The sequence below is a fragment of the Enhydra lutris genome, unplaced genomic scaffold (genome assembly GCF_002288905.1).
Source record: "Enhydra lutris kenyoni isolate GAN:26980312 unplaced genomic scaffold, ASM228890v2 scaffoldscaffold6, whole genome shotgun sequence".
NCBI classification, from domain to species: Eukaryota; Metazoa; Chordata; class Mammalia; order Carnivora; family Mustelidae; genus Enhydra; species Enhydra lutris.
This window is the reverse complement of record NW_019154090.1, coordinates 38345708-38363200: the sequence shown is the minus strand read 5'-3', so window position 1 is coordinate 38363200 and position 17493 is coordinate 38345708. Positions and strand designations below refer to the sequence as shown.

Below are 17493 nucleotides of genomic sequence, written 5' to 3'. Positions count from 1 at the left end.
ACTGCACAGAACCGACCCAGGCTTATTCTGGTCTCAGTCCTTAAACAAATGTGTACTCCACAAAGGGCAACTTCAAATAAGTTAATGAGTAATGGGATATGGACTTTGCCATTTTGCCTGATTTTGGTGAGGTGGCCCTCTGGTTCAAAGTTGATCACCCCTCATTAAGGACTTTCCCAAGACCTTGCAGAGCCTAGGGAAAGGGCTGGAGCATAAAAATATAACTCAATTAGTAAAAAAGAAGTCACCACGTTGAATAAAAGGCTGTCAGACACATGGCTAGACTTTTAGGAGTGTTTGGGCACACGTAACCACAGTGATGGAATGTTCATCTCACAGGGCTCTCAAAGGTATTCTTTTTCTAAAATTTTAAGTTATTGCTTCTCTTTATTGTACACAGTGTCCTATAAAGAAGATATATGTCCACAATTGAGCTTTGAAAGAGGACCACGGGGCCAGTTCCTTTTAAAGGGAATGAAGTCAAGCAGTAAATTTGCTGGTCATTCTTTTCATATGGACTGTATCTTAGCCAGCAGTTGGTCTTTGATGTCCTAACAATAGCATGGGCCATGGAAGCAGGAGAGGATCCCCATAACACCGAAATGCATCCACACTCATTAAAATTTGGAGACCAGTCTGCAGGGTATGGCCCATCAGGGAACACAGGGATTGAGCACTGGGGCTTCCCGTTGAAAAATGGCCATCTCTTCGGTACTGTCCACCCTGCCTGTTGCATTCTTCACTGTATTTTTCACTGAAGTATGATACACATAAAGAAAAACGCACACAGGTAACAATAGAGCTCTGTGAGATTCCATAAACCGAATGGGTCTGTGTAAACAGCACTCACATCATGAAACAGAACATTAGCAGCACCCAGACAGCCCCTGGTGCCCCCTTCTAGTCATTTCCTTGATCAAGGCAACGAGGGTCCTCTCTTCTACCAGCACAGATTTGTGTTTCCTGGTTGTTTTCCATCAACAGCATCAGCCAGCACTCTCTGTGCCTGGCTTTTTTGAGTCAGCATTACGTGTGTGAAGCTGTACGGCTTCTGAATAGTTCTTGTTTGTGCGCTCTCTGTGTGTGCACTTACTGATGATCTGCTCTACTGATGATGGGCATTTCGCTGGTTCCAGTTTGGAGCTATTTAAATAGTACTGCTCTTGGGATGCCTGGGTGGCTCAAGTCGGTTAAGCGTCTTGCCTTTGGCTCAGGTCATGATCTCAGGGTCCTGGGATCGAGCCCCGCGTCAGGCTCCCTGCTCGCCGGGAGTCTGCTTCTCCCTCTGTCCTTCATCCAACTTGTGCTCTCTCTCTCTCAAATAAATAAATAAATCTTAAAAAAAAATAGTGCTGCTCTGAGCATTCTTTCTCAGATCTTTGAGAGCACGGATGAACACATTTCTGTGGGGTATATATCCCGGCTAGGACAGGTGGGCCAGGGAGTACATACATATTAGTTCAGTAGTTTGGAAAACCAATTTTCCAAAGTGTTTGTATCAGTTTATATTTCCTATAGATGCTCCCCATTCTTGCCAACATTTGGTGACTTCAGTTGTTTGTTCGTTTCCTTTTAGCCTTTCTGGTGGGATAGTATAGTGATTTCATATTATAGTGATTTCGTATTTTCAGTAGTCATGTATTTTTTTTTACCATTAAGCTGTATACCCATGTTCAATTCTGTGATGATCAACAAATTAATAAACTATTAAGATAATTGAAAGGAGACTTATCCCAATTCAACATTTGGGATGCAAAGGGAGAAGAAAGAGGTCACTGCAGAACATACTGGACGTATGAGAAACAGCCTACCAAAACCAAAACAAAACAGAGGATAAAATATACTGGGAATTCAGGGCGGTAAGGGGCTTGCGAGAAACAACCGAAAAAGATCTGGAACCAGAGTGGCCCACAAGCTGACTAGATATTAACAATGTAATACCATAGCTAAAAAAGGGAATATGATACTACTGTCAACTACGGGAAACATTTTAAAAATTGACTACTTGTTCTTCAGAAGACCTTGAGGAAACGGAATTTGTGACATACTGAAGAGAGGGAAAACTGGATTAGTTGCAAGGAAGAAATTCTTCTGGCCAGCCATAATCACTAAAAAGCGGAATATATAGCTCACGGAGCCTGTGGAACTTCTGTCCTCCAGGCACATCCCGTTTCTCTTGTTGTCTGGGAAAGGAAGGTAGGAAAGGGTGTCCCTTCTTCAGGGAAGTGGTTGCAGGCTTAAATGGTTAAGGCTCTGTGAGTGATGAAGAACATATTTGTGGGCACGGTTCCATCCCTACCATGGAGCACACGTTTTTTAAGCAATGAGACTGCACAAGGGAGGGCATTCAGAAGGAAGGCAGAAAGAGATGGACGTGCATTGCTTGACTCAGAAACAACCTTTGGTGGGCGGAATCCTGTGCTGACAGAAATCCACAGCCTTTTCCAGTTCTAATTTCTCAGAGGCAGGCTCCTTCGGGCCTGAGGCTGGCCCAGAGCCAGGCTGAGCTGCTCCACGCACACAGCCCTAGCTGATGGCTGGGTCCCACTGGAAATGCTCATCACATCCCTCTGGCATCTGCTTCGGGACGTGGCCGAGTGGTGGGTCGGGTGGGGAGGGGGTCTCCGTTGAAGCAGGAGGCCAGCTGCTTTCCCAGTCTCTTCTCTCAAGCTGTCCCTGCTCTTGCTTTCCTTTCCTGCTCCCACATGGGAGAAGAAGCCAAGAATAGCCTTTTCAGAAGCATCACTGATTGGCATGAGGCAGAATGTGTTGGCCACATGGAACTGGCCTGGACTGCCTCAGTTCTGTGCTACCTTGCTCTCCACAGGAGGTGCTCTGAGCAATCAGATGTCACACCTTGATTTCCTCACAACGCTTTGTCTCCGTTTCTTCAGCTGCAAAATAGAAACAGTCCCCATTGGGCCACTTTGCGAATTGAAGGGGTAAAGACATAATCTTGATGGCAGTGCCTGGCACAGAGGAAAGGCTTCCAGTTAGCTTTTGTATCAACATCACCTGTCCTGAAGATGAAGTCCAGAAGAATGATCCCATGAGGATGTCTATTCGTTGATAAAGCAAACAAAATGCAGAGAACTAAAGCGACTTGCCCCCAAATCACACAGCTCTATCATACCAATACGCATGAGTTAAACCATTCTGGGACATCAAGCATGGTCCGTGCAACATGATAAGGTCCTAGTGATGGAGCTATTACTATTATCCCATTTTACTGAGCAGGATGTGGAGGCACGGGGAAGTGCACAACTTCTGCCTATGGATACACGTGTTAGTGAAAAGCAGAAGTGGACCTGAAACACATCCAAAGCCCGTGACTTGGGTCACTCTGTCGGGCTTGGTGACGAGAGTTTGGGCTGAAGGAATGGTGTGGCCCCAACAAAGGCTGAAGCGTGCTTGTCGCCTCTGCCTTACCGAGCATCTTCATCATCATGAGAGGACAGACAGTGGCAGGTAGGCGGCTGGTTGTAGGAGTATGGGAGACACGTGGAAGACACCCAAACCCAGTCCACAGCTTGGCTCCTAGCCTGCCTAGATCTATTGAACCCCAGATGAACTGCGGGGCCGTGAACATGAGAATACATGCTTATTGTCGCAGCCACTGAGTTTGTGGGTGGGGGTCCTCTGTCGTGCAACATAATTGGGCAAGAGCTGAATAAGGCCTGACCTGTATTCAATGTTTTCTGGGACTTGCAATTTGCAAGATAAGCATCTAAAATGGTGCTTCTGGGGCGCCTGGGTGGCTCAGTGGGTTAAAGCCTCTGCCTTCGGCTCAGGTCATGATCCCAGGGTCCGGGGATTGAGCCCCACATCAGGCTCTCTGTTCCATGGAAAGCCTGCTTCCTCCTCTCTCTCTCTGCCTGCCTCTCTGCCTACTTGTGATCTCTGTCTGCCAAATAAATAAATAAATAAAATCTTTTTTTTAAAAATGGTGCTTCTTAAGCTGTGCTGTGTGTATGATTAGCATGGGGCTCTTATTAAAATGGAGGTCCTAACTCTTGTTTTGGGTGCGGGCTGAGATTCTTAGTTCCCTGAGGAGATCCCAGGAGATACCACAGCTGTTCTACCACTCTGGGTGCAAAGGCAGAGCAGTCATCCCGAGCCTCTGCTCTCTGAGCCACAGCTGTGCCTGGTGAACATCAGGGCAGCGGATGGATGAGGGAGGGCCAGTCCCTGCCCTCCAATGAGCACTCTAAGTGGGTTTCTAACCCTGAGCCCTCTCTCCTAACGTCTAGCATAGCCAGGAGGCCAGCTCATGTTAACATTTCCTTCAGCCCGCTTCACGGGTTAGGGATTAGAATCTCCTAATGAGATCTCCCCTTTTTTACTTTTTGCCCTTTCTACTTCCTGGAATCTGAAGGTTCCCAGCAATAAAACTGGCTTCCAATTCATTTGGGGCTCATAACCAATACCAGATTTCCAAGTCACAATGTAATTGAGTCCCCAGGCAAGAGATAGAAAATCTATTTCTGGTTTTCTTAATTTCTAGTAAGGGAGGGCAAGGGGACAGGAAGATAAAGGGAGCAATGGACAGCAGCTTCCAGAGGAAGCCAAGTCTTTTGCTGGGACATCTCTGCAACCTGGGTTTTTTTTTTGGGGTTTTTTTTGTTTGTTTGTTTTTTGTTTTTTCTCTGTCCAGTACCTAACTCTTCTTTCTACCACCATTACCTGGAGAATTGAGCCCTGTGAAATTTTTGTCCTTTGAGCATCCTGGAAAAATAGAAGAGTTCTCTCCAAGGAGACAATATATTCTCTCCTTTCTTCAACTTTCATCATGTAGTTGACTCTTGAACAACTGGGGTCCGAACTGAACGGGTCCACTTAACATGGATTTTCCTTGATTTTATTGATAAATACAGTATGATGTTGTAAATGTATTTTCTCTTCCTTAAGATTTTCTTAATGACATTTTCTTTTCTCTAGCTTACTTGATTGTAAGGATATAGTATACAGTATGTTTAACAGACAAAACGTGTGTTAATCAACTGTTTATGTTTGCAGTAAGGCTTCTAGTCAAAAGCAGGCTATTGGTAGTTAAGTTTCTGGGAAGTCAAAAGTGATACAACCATGTGGAGAGGGGGGTGGATGTCCCTAACCCCTGCATTGCTTAAGCCTTAACTGTATATTGTAGATCACAATCTACAAATGTTTTAACTGTAGGAAGATCTCATCCTGAGACTCAACTTCCAAAGATTCTGAAGGTTTCCAGTGGTGTCTATGGATTGTTATAGATCCTAAACATGTTTTGTGAGTGCCTTAAAAAGATTGCCACAATTTCCTAATTAAGCTAAAGATACACCTACCATGTGACCAACCCATTTGGCTCCTAAGTATTAACAGGAGAAATGAAAGCATATGTTCATGCAAAGACTTATACCTGAATATTCATAGCATCTTTACTTTAAGAGGCCCAGATTGGAAACAGCCTAAATGTGCTTCAGTGAATGAATGGACAAGCCTATTGTATGCATACAGTGGAATACTAATTGGCAATAAAAAGGATCAAACGCTTTTGCATAAAGCAACATGGATGAGTCTCAAAATCATTTTGGTAAGCAAAGAAGCTTGCTGTATTGTACATCCTGTATGATTCTACTTATATAAAAATCTAGGAAATGTAAAAACCAATCTCTGGTGACAGAAGGCAGCTCAGTGGTCTGGAGACTGCCGGAGAATGAGGGAGGACTCACAAAGGAGCACAAAGAAACTCTTGGAGATGATAGACTTACTCATCGTCTTGATGGTTTCACAGGTGTCAAAACTCATCGGATTGTTCCCTTTAAATATGCATGGCTCACTGTACATCTATTACACCTCAATAAAGCTGTATTTTAAAAAATAATAACACAGTTGCCATTCCTCCCCACTCCCCTTCCCCCCATTTTCTCTCCATCCCTATCTCTGAGAGGTAGTTGGGAGCCAAGGCATGTTTTTCATTTGTTTTATTGGCACTGGCATGAATATTTTATCTAGATGCCCGTGGGAGTAAGTTAACACCTGGGTGGCCTATGACATCATTTCCAGCTTCCCTGGATCCTTCATATAGATTCTGGCCACATCTTGTTATTTTTGAAAATAGAGATGTTGTGTCCAGGGAGAGGTGGCCTATTGCCTTCACAGTCTGCTTTCCTTGTTCCAGGTCACTTATGTGAACATCTGGGGATTAGGGTGCCCCAAACTGTGAGTCTGGCAGCCCGGGGCCCCAAACATGAAGACAGAAACTCTCCTATTCTGTTGACCCCGCAGCACCGTCCCTGCCAGGGGGTCGGGGGACATCGCTCTCTTACAGAGGTATATCAGTCACAGACAGGGCTCTATGCAAGTTGACTTGGTTTACTCAAATGTGCACAGGTCAGGCCAACAGGAAGAAGGAGTAGTTAACCTACTGTTTTTACTTCTACTCAGTTTACAGAAACAACTTTTCAGTGATGCATGCTGGTCGGCACTTGGGGAGTCGATGAGCAGCCGCATTTATCAAGGCCCTTGGCATCTGCCTTTTTTAGGCATTAGATGACAATCCTGTGCACCTTTGAGGACTTTCTATCACCGCTTATCCTCCAATCGCAACCAAGCAGGGAATCAGGCTCTGAGAAAAAAGACCAGTTATCTCTTTAAATGCCAGCAGTCTGAGGGTTCACCTGGCCCTGATCTTCCTCATTCCTACTATTTTGGAATTCCCCTCCTCCCAGCTGCTCTGGGAGCGCATGGCGTAGCCAGATTCTGTTGCTGCCCATAGCATGCACCTTTCTGAGACTAACAGGCTTCAGCTTTGTTAATGACAGCAAGAAGCAGCAGGTTCCTCATGGAAACTCTGCCCTGTACACTTCTTATACCATCACTACCGTCCCCATGGCCCAGAGCTTGAGTAGTGTTTTGTTTAGTTTGGGTTCTCCCACAAGGAAACTCTGAAACAAAGTGCAAGTAGTATATTTGGGAGATGACCCCAGGAAGCTTTGGTGGGGGAAGAGGAAAGAAGGCAGAGAAGGGAAGAAGCCATAAGGTTACGTGATCAAGCCAGTGATCATAGTGGGCAGTGAGTGGAACACTGGGCACTAGCATGTTGACTTTATTAGCATTGTATTCCATCTAACCTCTGGACTCATCAGAAAGAAAGAAATTAAGTTTTATCTTTTATGTTCACAGCTTCTTATGAAGCTTCTATGGAGTACAGAAAAGATTTAAATAAAATCCAAAATGAGATCTGTTTCTTAATAGCACACTCCTTTGCTATTTCTTAAACTCACAGGGTATCATCCTGGGTATTAAATCGACACCGTATCCCACCCCCTGAAGAATCTTCTGTCTTTTAGGAAGCGAATACAGACAAAGGAACACTCTTAGCTGTCACTGAAGAAAGAGGCTTCATCACCATTTCTTTTTTTAAAAATCAAAAAGTCCTGAGCCAAGGGTTGTGCTCTGAAGATGAGAGAGAAATAAGAGGACCACAGAAACCATTAAACACTATAAACTAAGACCAATGCAGATAATTGAATCTGGAGAAGATAGAGAAACTATTAAAATAATAGTCTTCAAGTCCTGCATGAGACACTTTTTTGAAAAGTGAGTGAACAGTGGTAAAAAATAGCAAACATAAAATTAAGATGTAGCATAAAAGATTTAAAGGACACATCAGACAGAAAATATTATAACACTGAAGATTGTTAAAAGAAATACTGTATGACATATGGAAGATTGTGGGATTCTTTCTTTTGGAGGCTTTAAAACCAAAATAGACTCTTCTTTACTGAATGGGTAGTTCTCAGGACTTCTAAGAGTGTCCCCCAGACTCAAAGATCAATGCCTATTAGAAAGAATGAACGAAGGGACTACACAAACAATAAAACTTTCTTCTGGTTTGTATAAAGGAAAATGAAATTAAGAAATAAAATTATAGTATTTCAGTTCAAGATGACAGGCGAGGTATTTTCATTTACTTTCTTTCCCTCTCCAAAGGGATGAAATAAAGGCAGATGAAATAAAAAAGGCAGATGAAATTAAAAAAAAAATCCATTACAGAGGTGTAAAACTGAGAGGGTTCACCTATGGGAGAAGGAATGATTTCTAGTTGACATGCAAGAAATGGTAACCAATTGAAAGTGGAACATGGTGCCTGGGTGGCTCAGTGGGTTAAGCCTCTGTCTTTGGCTCATGACCTCAGGGCCCTGGGATCAAGCCCAGCATTGGGGCTCTCTGCTCAGCAGGGAGCCTACTTCCCCCTCTCCTTTTGCCTGCCTCTCTGCCTACTTGTGATCTCTCTCTCTATCCAATAAATAAATAAATCTTTAAGAAAAAAAAAAAAGTCAGTTTCTTTAGAGGAATTCTTATAGTAGTATGAAGAATAGAGGCCATGTCAGTTGCCTTACTAGGTATTTACTCATAAGACATGAAAACAGGGGCACCTGGGTGGCTCAGTGGGTTAAAGCCTCTGCCTTCGGCTCAGGTCATGATCCTATGGTCCTGGGATCGAGCCCCGCATCGGCTCTCTGCTCGGCAGGGAGCCTGTTTCCCTTCCTCTCTCTCTGCCTGCCTCTCTGCCTACTTGTGATCTCTGTCTGTCAAATAAATAAATAAAATCTTAAAAAAAAAGACATGAAAACATATGTTCACAGAAAGCTTTGTCTGAGAATTTAAATGTAGTTGTTTTTTTTTTTTTAAATAATATCCCAAGCATTGGAAACAACCCAAATGTTTACCAAGGATGGATAAACCAATTGTGATATAGTTGTGCAATGGAACGCCACATAGCAACAAATTAGAGAAATCTACTGATACACCCACCAACACAAATGAATCCTCAAATCATTATGTTGAGCAAAAGAAGCCAGACACATACACAAAACTGCACAGGGTATGGTTCCATCTGTATGAAGATCTAGAGGGGGCAAACTGATCTATGATGACAGGAGTCAGACACTGGTTGCCTTCAGCAGGAGTGAATTGCCTATGAATATTCACTAGAAGACTTTCTGGGATGATGAAGACATTCTATATCATAATCTTGATTGTGGCTAAATGGGCATATACAATTGTCAGAAATGGAACTGAACTTTTAAGACTCATTTATTTTATTGTATATAAATTATATTCATTATTTAAAAAACTAAAAATGCTGAGAGAGAAAAAAGAGTGAAGAGGAAGAGGAGGGGATGAGGGGAGAAGGAGAAGGGAAGAAGAAAAAGAAGGGAAAGGAGAGAAGAGGCAAGGCTATAGAAGCTAGGAGAAAAAGGTGAGAAAAAACTGATTAAAGAGTGAATAAGCAAGAAATTACTCAACAAGAATTCTTAAGATGAAGAGAAGCATGGAGCTTCAGATTAAAAGTGTCCACTGGTGCTAACCAGAACTACCTAACTAAAGCCTTAAATCTAAACACAACATGATGACATTTCTGAAAGTTATGAATAAAGTGAAAAATCCTAAAAGCTTCTAGTTAAAAAAAAAAAAGTCATCTACAAAGACATAGTATCATGTTTTTGAGTGAAACATGAATAAAATGGGATTTTATCTTCAAAATTCTGAGGAAAAACAACATGGAACACAGCCAACTACCAAATTAACATTTAAGTATGAGAACCAAATAAAGATATGTTAAAACATTTAGGATCTCAGTGAGTTTAGCCTTTGATAAAACCTCTCTAAAATAAATTTCTGAGAATGTTTTCCAGCAAAATAAAAGATGAAATATGAGATTCGAGAAGCAGCAACAACAGATAAAGAAATAAGTAAATTTTACAGTTATATTTAGATAATTATTGGGAACATTAATGTAACTCCTAAGAAATTATTCCTAAGACAGTTATAATGAAAAAGAAAGAATGAAAGAAAGGAAGAAAAAAGAAACAGAAAGAAAGAGGAATAATTGGGTACTAAATATTCATATAATGTGATTAGAAGTTGAGATACATAGAAAGAGAAAAGGCATGTCAGATTCTTATGTGGGGGGGATTTAGGTTATAAATACGGATTGATTTTCAGCACTGATAGAAAAGTGTAAATTCAAATCTGTTAAAATGTTAAGACTAACAGCAACAGAACATTTTCAAAACTTGAGGAAAAATGAACATGGTAAATAATATTTAAATACTTATTGAATGTTCATGTGCTAATAAAGTACTTAACATGCATTCAGTGATTTAGTTTTTACAACAGCATGAGGAAATGGTTATATATCTAATTTCCAGAGGAGGAAATTAGGACATAGGCTAACTCTTTTGCCAAAGGTCACACAGAAAATTAGAAGGTAAAAGGCAAAATGAGAAAAATTATGGAAATTTGAGAATACTACATAAAATGGGAAAAATATCTTCAGATCTACCCATAATCACAGTAAATATAAATGAGTTAAATTCATTGATGTATTGCATGGAAAAAGAAATTTAGCTATTGGTTATTAATAAGAGAGATATTTAAAAGACACTCAACAAATCCCAGGAGGAAAAAAAAAAGAGTTGTAACGTTAATATCAAACAAAAAAGGTATTCAAGACAAAAACCAGTAAAACAATAAATAAGGAATTTCATCTTGATAAAATATAACCACCAGAAAGGATATTTTATGTCCCAACATCATGGATTCTAAACAAGTAAAGCAAAAATTAATGGGATTATGAGAAATAGACAAATCCACAACAGTAAGATAAAAATGAAATTAATTTCCTTGAGGAATCAGCAGATAACTAGAAAATAAATCAAGAGTTGGAGGGTTTTCATAATATAATTAACAATCTTAATCTGATAGGTCTTACAAAGAGATGTAAGATTGTACAGCATAAAATATACAGTCATGAAATATTTGCAAAATATGTTTGTACTATGTACAAACTTTATACTGAGAAAGTCTAATTTATCAGTATGTAAAAATATATGATATTCTGGAAAATGGAATTTATCAAAATTGATTAAAGAAAAGTTACATTATTTGAATAGACTACTGACCATGGAATAACATGGAATGTTAATCAGAGAGCTCAAGCAATGAGGTAACAAGGCCAAAAGGGTTTTATGAATGAATTTTAACCATCTCATAATCTTATTTAAAGTGCTAAGGTGAAAAAAAAATGAAGATTTTCAACTCATCCCATGATGAATATTGATGAGTATTGAAATGGATACTTCTAGTTTTCATACACACACCAGGAAAACTAAGTATATACTTCTATAGCTTTCCTAGATTCCAGAACTAACAAATTGGAAACTATAACAATAAGAAATAAAACCTTATCAAAATAGCAATCAAACCTAGGTATGATAGGACAAGAAGTGGCTATTCATTTGGACAAAAACCCAGAGCTATATCTTTATCTTAAACCTTAAACCCACAATAAATAAATAAATAGAACTTAAACCCACAAATAACACCAAAGTAGATTGTAGTTCTAAACAACAGCAGCATCGACAACAATAAAATTTATAAAACTGTTAGAACAAAATCTGTTTAAATATTTTGACAATCTTTATTTGAGGAACTCTTTCTTAAGTAAGGCAAGAAAACCAAAAGTCATAGGGGAGATGATTCAGAGTTGCTTACATTTAAAACAGAAAGTTTTTGCATGGCCAAAGGCAGCGGAAACAATAATAGAAGATGAGTGCAAGATTAGTCTAAACATTTACAAACCCTATGAGACAAAAGATCAATATGGTAGAGATTTTGCAAAAGATGGCCACAATAATTCCTCCCAACCCCGTACACATGCTCCTTTACAATGTTACTTTGTTGGTCTTCCAGTCAAGAAGAGTCTATTTCCCGTCCCCTAGACTCTGAACTAACCCATTGATTTGTTTGGCCAACAGAATGTAGATGAAGTTGTACAAGTTCATCAAGAGGTCTTGTAATTTCTGCTTTTACTCTCTTGTGGCTCTAAGACCACCATTTAAAGCCATGAAAGCTAGTTTCCTTGAAGATGAAAGACCTGAGAGAGAGCCTAGATGACAGCCAGCATCAATCATCAGACATATGAGTGACATCATCTTGGACTATCAAGCTCATGTCAAGCCAACACAAGGCTACAGCCACAGCTATAATTCTGGGTGAGTTCAGCAGAACTACCCCGCTGAGCCCAGAGCAAGTTGCTGACACACAAACTGATGAACTAATAAAATAATGCTCGTTTTTAGCTACTACATATTGGGGTGGTTTGTTATGTATAATAGCTAAGTGGGACAGTCATCCATAGTTTATAAAGAATTCCAGGGATAAGAGCAAATAACATGGTTGGAATATGGGCAGGCAAGTCACAAAACAAGAAAGACAATGCTTGTTGACCTGAATCAGAGCTGGGAGTCCTGCTGAGGAACTGGAAAAGGAACTTGGGCTCCACAATCCACCTGCCTGCGTCTGAATCCTGGCCCTGCTCACCACAGCGGCGTGGCCTTGGGCAAGTTACACAAATCTCTCTAGGCCTCAATTTCCTCATCTATGAAAAGGCTATAGAAAAACTGTCAATCCTACAGAACCATTGCAAGGAAACTTACTTGTATTAAGTACAAATAAATGTTCCTTTTGCTTCTACTGCTATAAATAGCTCAGGTGACCTCTTGCATCAGAAGCAGTGAGTATAGGGGCGCCTGGGTGCCTCAGTGGGTTAAAGCCTCTGCCTTTGGCTCGGGCCCTGATCCCAGGGAAGCAGGGAGCCTGCTTCTCCCCCTCTCTCTGCCTGCTTCTCTGCCTGCTTGTGATCTCTGTCAAATAAATAAAATCTTAAAAAAAAAAGCAGTGAGAAGCTAAGCTGTTTTATTGAAGGCAAGTAGAGGGATAAAGGAAGAAAGTTCTTAAAGATGGTAGTTAGGAGACAGAGAACAAAGATATTTAGTTACATTTCAGAGCTCGGTTTGCCATAATGGTATTATAAAAATATCAATTTTGTGGTTTATAATACTTGCTTCTATCTCACTGTCTTAATAAATGCTAGCTTTATTATTTAAAATTGGTAGAAATTCATGGTTTTCTTTTTTTTTTAAGATTTTATTTATTTATTTGACAGACAGAGATCACAAGTAGGCAGAGAGGCAGGCAGAGAGAGAGAGAGAGAGAGAGAGAGAGGAGGAAGCAGGCTCCCTGCTGAGCAGAGAGCCCGATGCGCGGCTAGATCCTAGGACCCTGGGATCATGACCTGAGCTGAAGGCAGAGGCTTAACTCACTGAGCCACCCAGGCGCCCCTAGAAATTCATGGTTTTAAATCTGACTGAGATTAGTAGAGAGGCGGCCATCTGAATTTCAAGTAAAAGAGGTATAATAATAATTATTATTGCTGTGGATTCTATATTTTAGAATGCTCTATCTTCCAGACTGCTTTCATTATATGTAATTATTTTATTACTATTATCAATTAAAGACATGAAAGAACTAATCTGAGTTTCTGATTAACATGAGACACTCATTTCAATGAGGAGATAAGATTTTATTCAAAAGTGAAAAAAGTTAAAGTTTTTTGTGCATTTTTATGCAGCTGTTGCAGACAACTGGACAATTTCTTGTAAGATATTTTAAAATACTGAAAGCAGTACGCAGACTGACATTGTTTTCATGAGCCACATTATTGCATGCTCAAAGCATTTTACTGCCACCTCCTAACAGCGTACCTACAGTATGGGGATAGTCACAGAGCTAAAAAAAAATGTATCCTCTAGTATGTTGAAACTACCCCCCAAATTGTGTTAGATCATGTTTATATATATATGTGTGTGTATGTATATATAACGTTATCGATGTATGTGTATATATATAAATATGTATATTCCTATTTAACACAATAAGACTGTCAAGATGTGTTTGAAAATTTAAATTGTTGAAAGGCTTTCTCTGTCTTACAGCCAGCATGAAGACTTTGCTAAGAACTTGGAATACAAATACCTTCAAAGATTTTTCACTATAAAGTAACAAAAACAAATTAAGCAGTTTCTAGCTGTGCACCCTTGGACAAGTTACCTAACATCAATGTTTTCATTTGAATCTGGGATAGCGATAGTGCCTGATTCACAAGACTTTTGTTGATATACATAAAGTGTTAAGAACAGTGCCTGACACATAAAAGACACTTGAGAAATCTTAGCTATTATTGTTGTTATTCTTACTACTATTTTATTGGGTGTCCTTGATATGTCCAAACCACCAGATCTTAAATAAGAGAGTATCTCTTTTTTAAAAGATCCCAAATACCCTACTGTTGGGTAAATAAACCAACCATTGTGCATTTCTAACTGCAACCTTGTATTTTAGAATATTTTAAGCGGTAATAACAAAAAAATAAGGTAGTATAAGGATTGGTTAACTTTCAGGTTACGAAGAATGAGTTTAGCAACTTAAAATATCACAGAGCCAAAATAAAATAAAATTAAAATTAAATAAAATATCCCAGAGCCAACAAACTCAAATGGAACTTAAGATGGGTTAGAAATGCCCAATAAGGGGAGCCTGGGTGGCTCAGTGGGTTAAGCCTCTGCCTTCGGCTCAGGTCATGATCCCAGGGTCCTGGAATCGAGCCCCACGTTGGGCTCTCTGCTCGGCGGCGAGCCTGCTTCCTCCTCTCTCCCTGCCTGTCTCTCTGCCCACTTGTGATCTCTGTCTGTCAAATAAATAAATAAAATCTTAAAAAAAATGCCCAATAAACAGAAAGAATATAGTGTCCCCAGTTTTGTTTTTAAGTGCACCTGCTAGTAGTGAATTCCATTTCCGGGGCTGAAAACAACATACTAATAAATGTCTTTTGCAGACCTTCTCACTTGGTGGAACATACTCTCTTTCTCCATTTGAATCGTAATATCTTTGGAGAGCCAAAGAAATAACTTTAGTTAGGAAGAATATAAAACTTTTATAATAACAAATTACAAAAGAGAATAAAGTTATGAACCAAACTGTTAAACTCATCATTCTGCCTGGATCAGTGCATAGAGTAGACCAAATAACCAAACAGTATTACAAGATAAGCTGAAACTGGGGGATTATCAGCTCCTTGGGACCCAAGATATTCCTAGGACCATTACTCCTTCTAGATCCCCCATTTCTTTTGCCCTCTTGGGGAAGTTCTTCAGCCAAAAGCCCTTTTGAGAATTTAATCCACTTCCCCTTTGCAGTTGCCACTTCCACCAGCTGCTTCTCTCATTACCTTACTGTTCAGGCAGAAAAGGCCAACCCCAGGTTATTCTAATGATAGCAAACACCTCATAAAGAAATCTGCCAGATTTACTTTTCCATAGAACACCATTTTTACAGCTTTTCATGAGCCCATGAGGAAAGAAAGCATCATGTATAAAATATGACTTCCAGAAATCTTGAAGATATTAAGAATGAGGTCTACAGTGTTAGACTGCTAGATGTACCATAGTCTAAAGAATGGGAGTATCTTCCCTTCAGTCTCCCCAGAGGAATCCTATCAGCCTGTCATTGTACCTGTTGGCCCACGGGAATTGACATTTTCAGAAATGTCCCAAATTTAAAAGAACTGCAAGCTCTGGGGTGTATATTTTTCCACTCCTGGTTTGGCATTTGCATGCAAGGATCACCTTGCTTTAGTCTATGACACCCTGGCAGAGAGAAAACTTGGTATAATTAAGAGTTTGGAGTGTATGAATGTTGGCAAATTTCCTAATCTCTTTTGTGCCTCAGTTTTTGCATCTATAAAGGGGGCATATTAACAGTATAGAACTTCGTTAAATCAATGAAATTCTGTAAAGTGCTTAATGCAGTGGCACACAGTAAGCACTATGGAACTATTTAAGTGAATTCTCTCTCTAACAGAACTCTTCACAAAAATTACACAAAATGTAAAAAAAAAGGAATTAGTTGGGGCAATGATTGTAAAGCCCCTTGGGAACAATTAATAATACTTATCTGGACATTGCCGAGTAAAGAGTTTTAGAGAGGCTGGTTTGAGGAAGAGATTTTTAGGAGTCAGAAAATTCCCAGTGCTTCCTAGGAAAATCCTTTTTGACTTCTACCCATGCTCCAAGTTGACAGCTGCTAACACCCTTAGACTCAAGGAAAAGCGTCTTCCAAGACAGCGGCAGTAAATTCCTACCTGAGCAATCCTTCATTCGGAAGCGATAATTGACCTTGTGTCTGAAGCCCCTTATCCCCTCCCTAAAGGCGACCCCCACCTCCTCCACCGTCGCCCCTCCTTGGAGCTGAACCGATCATCAGAATCCCGTTCCTAAAGCGACCCTCAACAGGAGCAGAACGCTGGAAGGCTTTACCAGAGGTTTAAAACCCCAGGTGACCCGGCCCCAAGCACGACAGGTGGCTTGACTCCGCGCCCTCTGAAAGGCTGGGGACATACACGGGAGGCACGCGGACTGCCTGGGCGCACAGAGAGTGTCTGGCCATTCTCCTCGGGAAATTATTTCCTGATCTTTGGCGTTACTTTCCCAAAGGGCGGACTCACGGAGGTTCTTCCTCTCATACCTAGGTTGCGGATATTACCCTTAGTTAAAGTCTCTCCAACCCTGTCGTCCCCTCTCCCCCAGAGTAACATTACTCAGCCTCTAAAGGGCAACCAGAGACTGGCAGCACCCTAAGGCCAACACACACACACACTCCACACCTCCTCTGCGCATCCCAAGCCTCGCCCCCGCCCCCCCAGGTACCCGACCTGTGACAGACCTGAAGGAGAGCGTCTGCCAGACTTCGACGCAGGGTTCAGCCTCCAGGCACTTACCCCCGCTCTGCCTCTGCCTAAGACAGGTTGCCCCCGCCCGGCTGCTGCCCAAACATTTGCTCTTTGGTGAGGCGGGAGACCCGCCTCCACGCATGCAGCGGGTGCTAACTCAGCACCCAGCCACCCGGGGCCCCGCAGCCACGCGCGCCCCTCTCTGGCGGCGCACTCACCTGCAGCTGGGTCCGGCTGGCGTTGCCCGCGGCCGCGTCCGGCCCGTCGGCGGCTCCCGAACCGCGCAGCACCGTGATGTGCAGCGTGAGCAGCAGCAGCCCCAGCAGCAGCAGCAGCTCCGCCGCCAGGCGCACCATCCTCTTGAGGCGCGCGGCTTTAGGACCCGGCGCGGCGGGCGGAGGAGGCTGCGGCGGCGGCGGCGGCGGCGGCGCCGGGGGAGGAGGAGTTGGAGCCCGGGAGCCCGGCAGCGCGGCTCCCGCCTCGGCCCCTGCCGGGGCCCCGCTCCCCGGGCCCGCGGGGCTGGCGCTGGGCTCAGCGGGGCGCGCCGGGCCGGGGGAGCAGGAGCCACCGCCACCGCCACCGCCGCCGCCGCCGCCGCCGCCGCACCACGGCGGAGCCACCGCGGGGCCGGGGGCGTCCAAGCCGGCTGCGGAGCAAACCCCGGCGCTCCCCGGCGGCGGCGGCGGTGGCGGCTGGGACTGGGGGCAGCCCGGGACCCTGGCCGGGCCAGGGACCACCCTGCGGGCAGGGGGCAGCGGGGGCAGCGGGGGCGGCGGCGGGGCGGGCGCAGCCGAGCCCCCGAGCGCACATGGGCGCCCCAGATGTGGCCGCGGCGCCGCAGCTGGAGCGGGAGCGGCCGCCAGAGGAGCGCGGGGAGGAGG

The 17493-nt window shown here is 42.6% G+C and overlaps 1 protein-coding gene across 1 annotated transcript in view; it reads right to left on the bottom strand.

Moving 5' to 3' along the window:
- LOC111141832 (isthmin 1) overlaps positions 1–16968 on the bottom strand; it is a 73481-nt gene extending 56513 nt beyond the window's left edge. Inside the window, exon 1 of the mRNA XM_022494664.1 lies at positions 16831–16968. Within this exon, the coding sequence (XP_022350372.1) occupies positions 16831–16968 (138 nt within the window). The remainder of the gene's footprint in view (positions 1–16830) is intronic.
- Between the last annotated feature and the right edge of the window lie 525 nt (positions 16969–17493).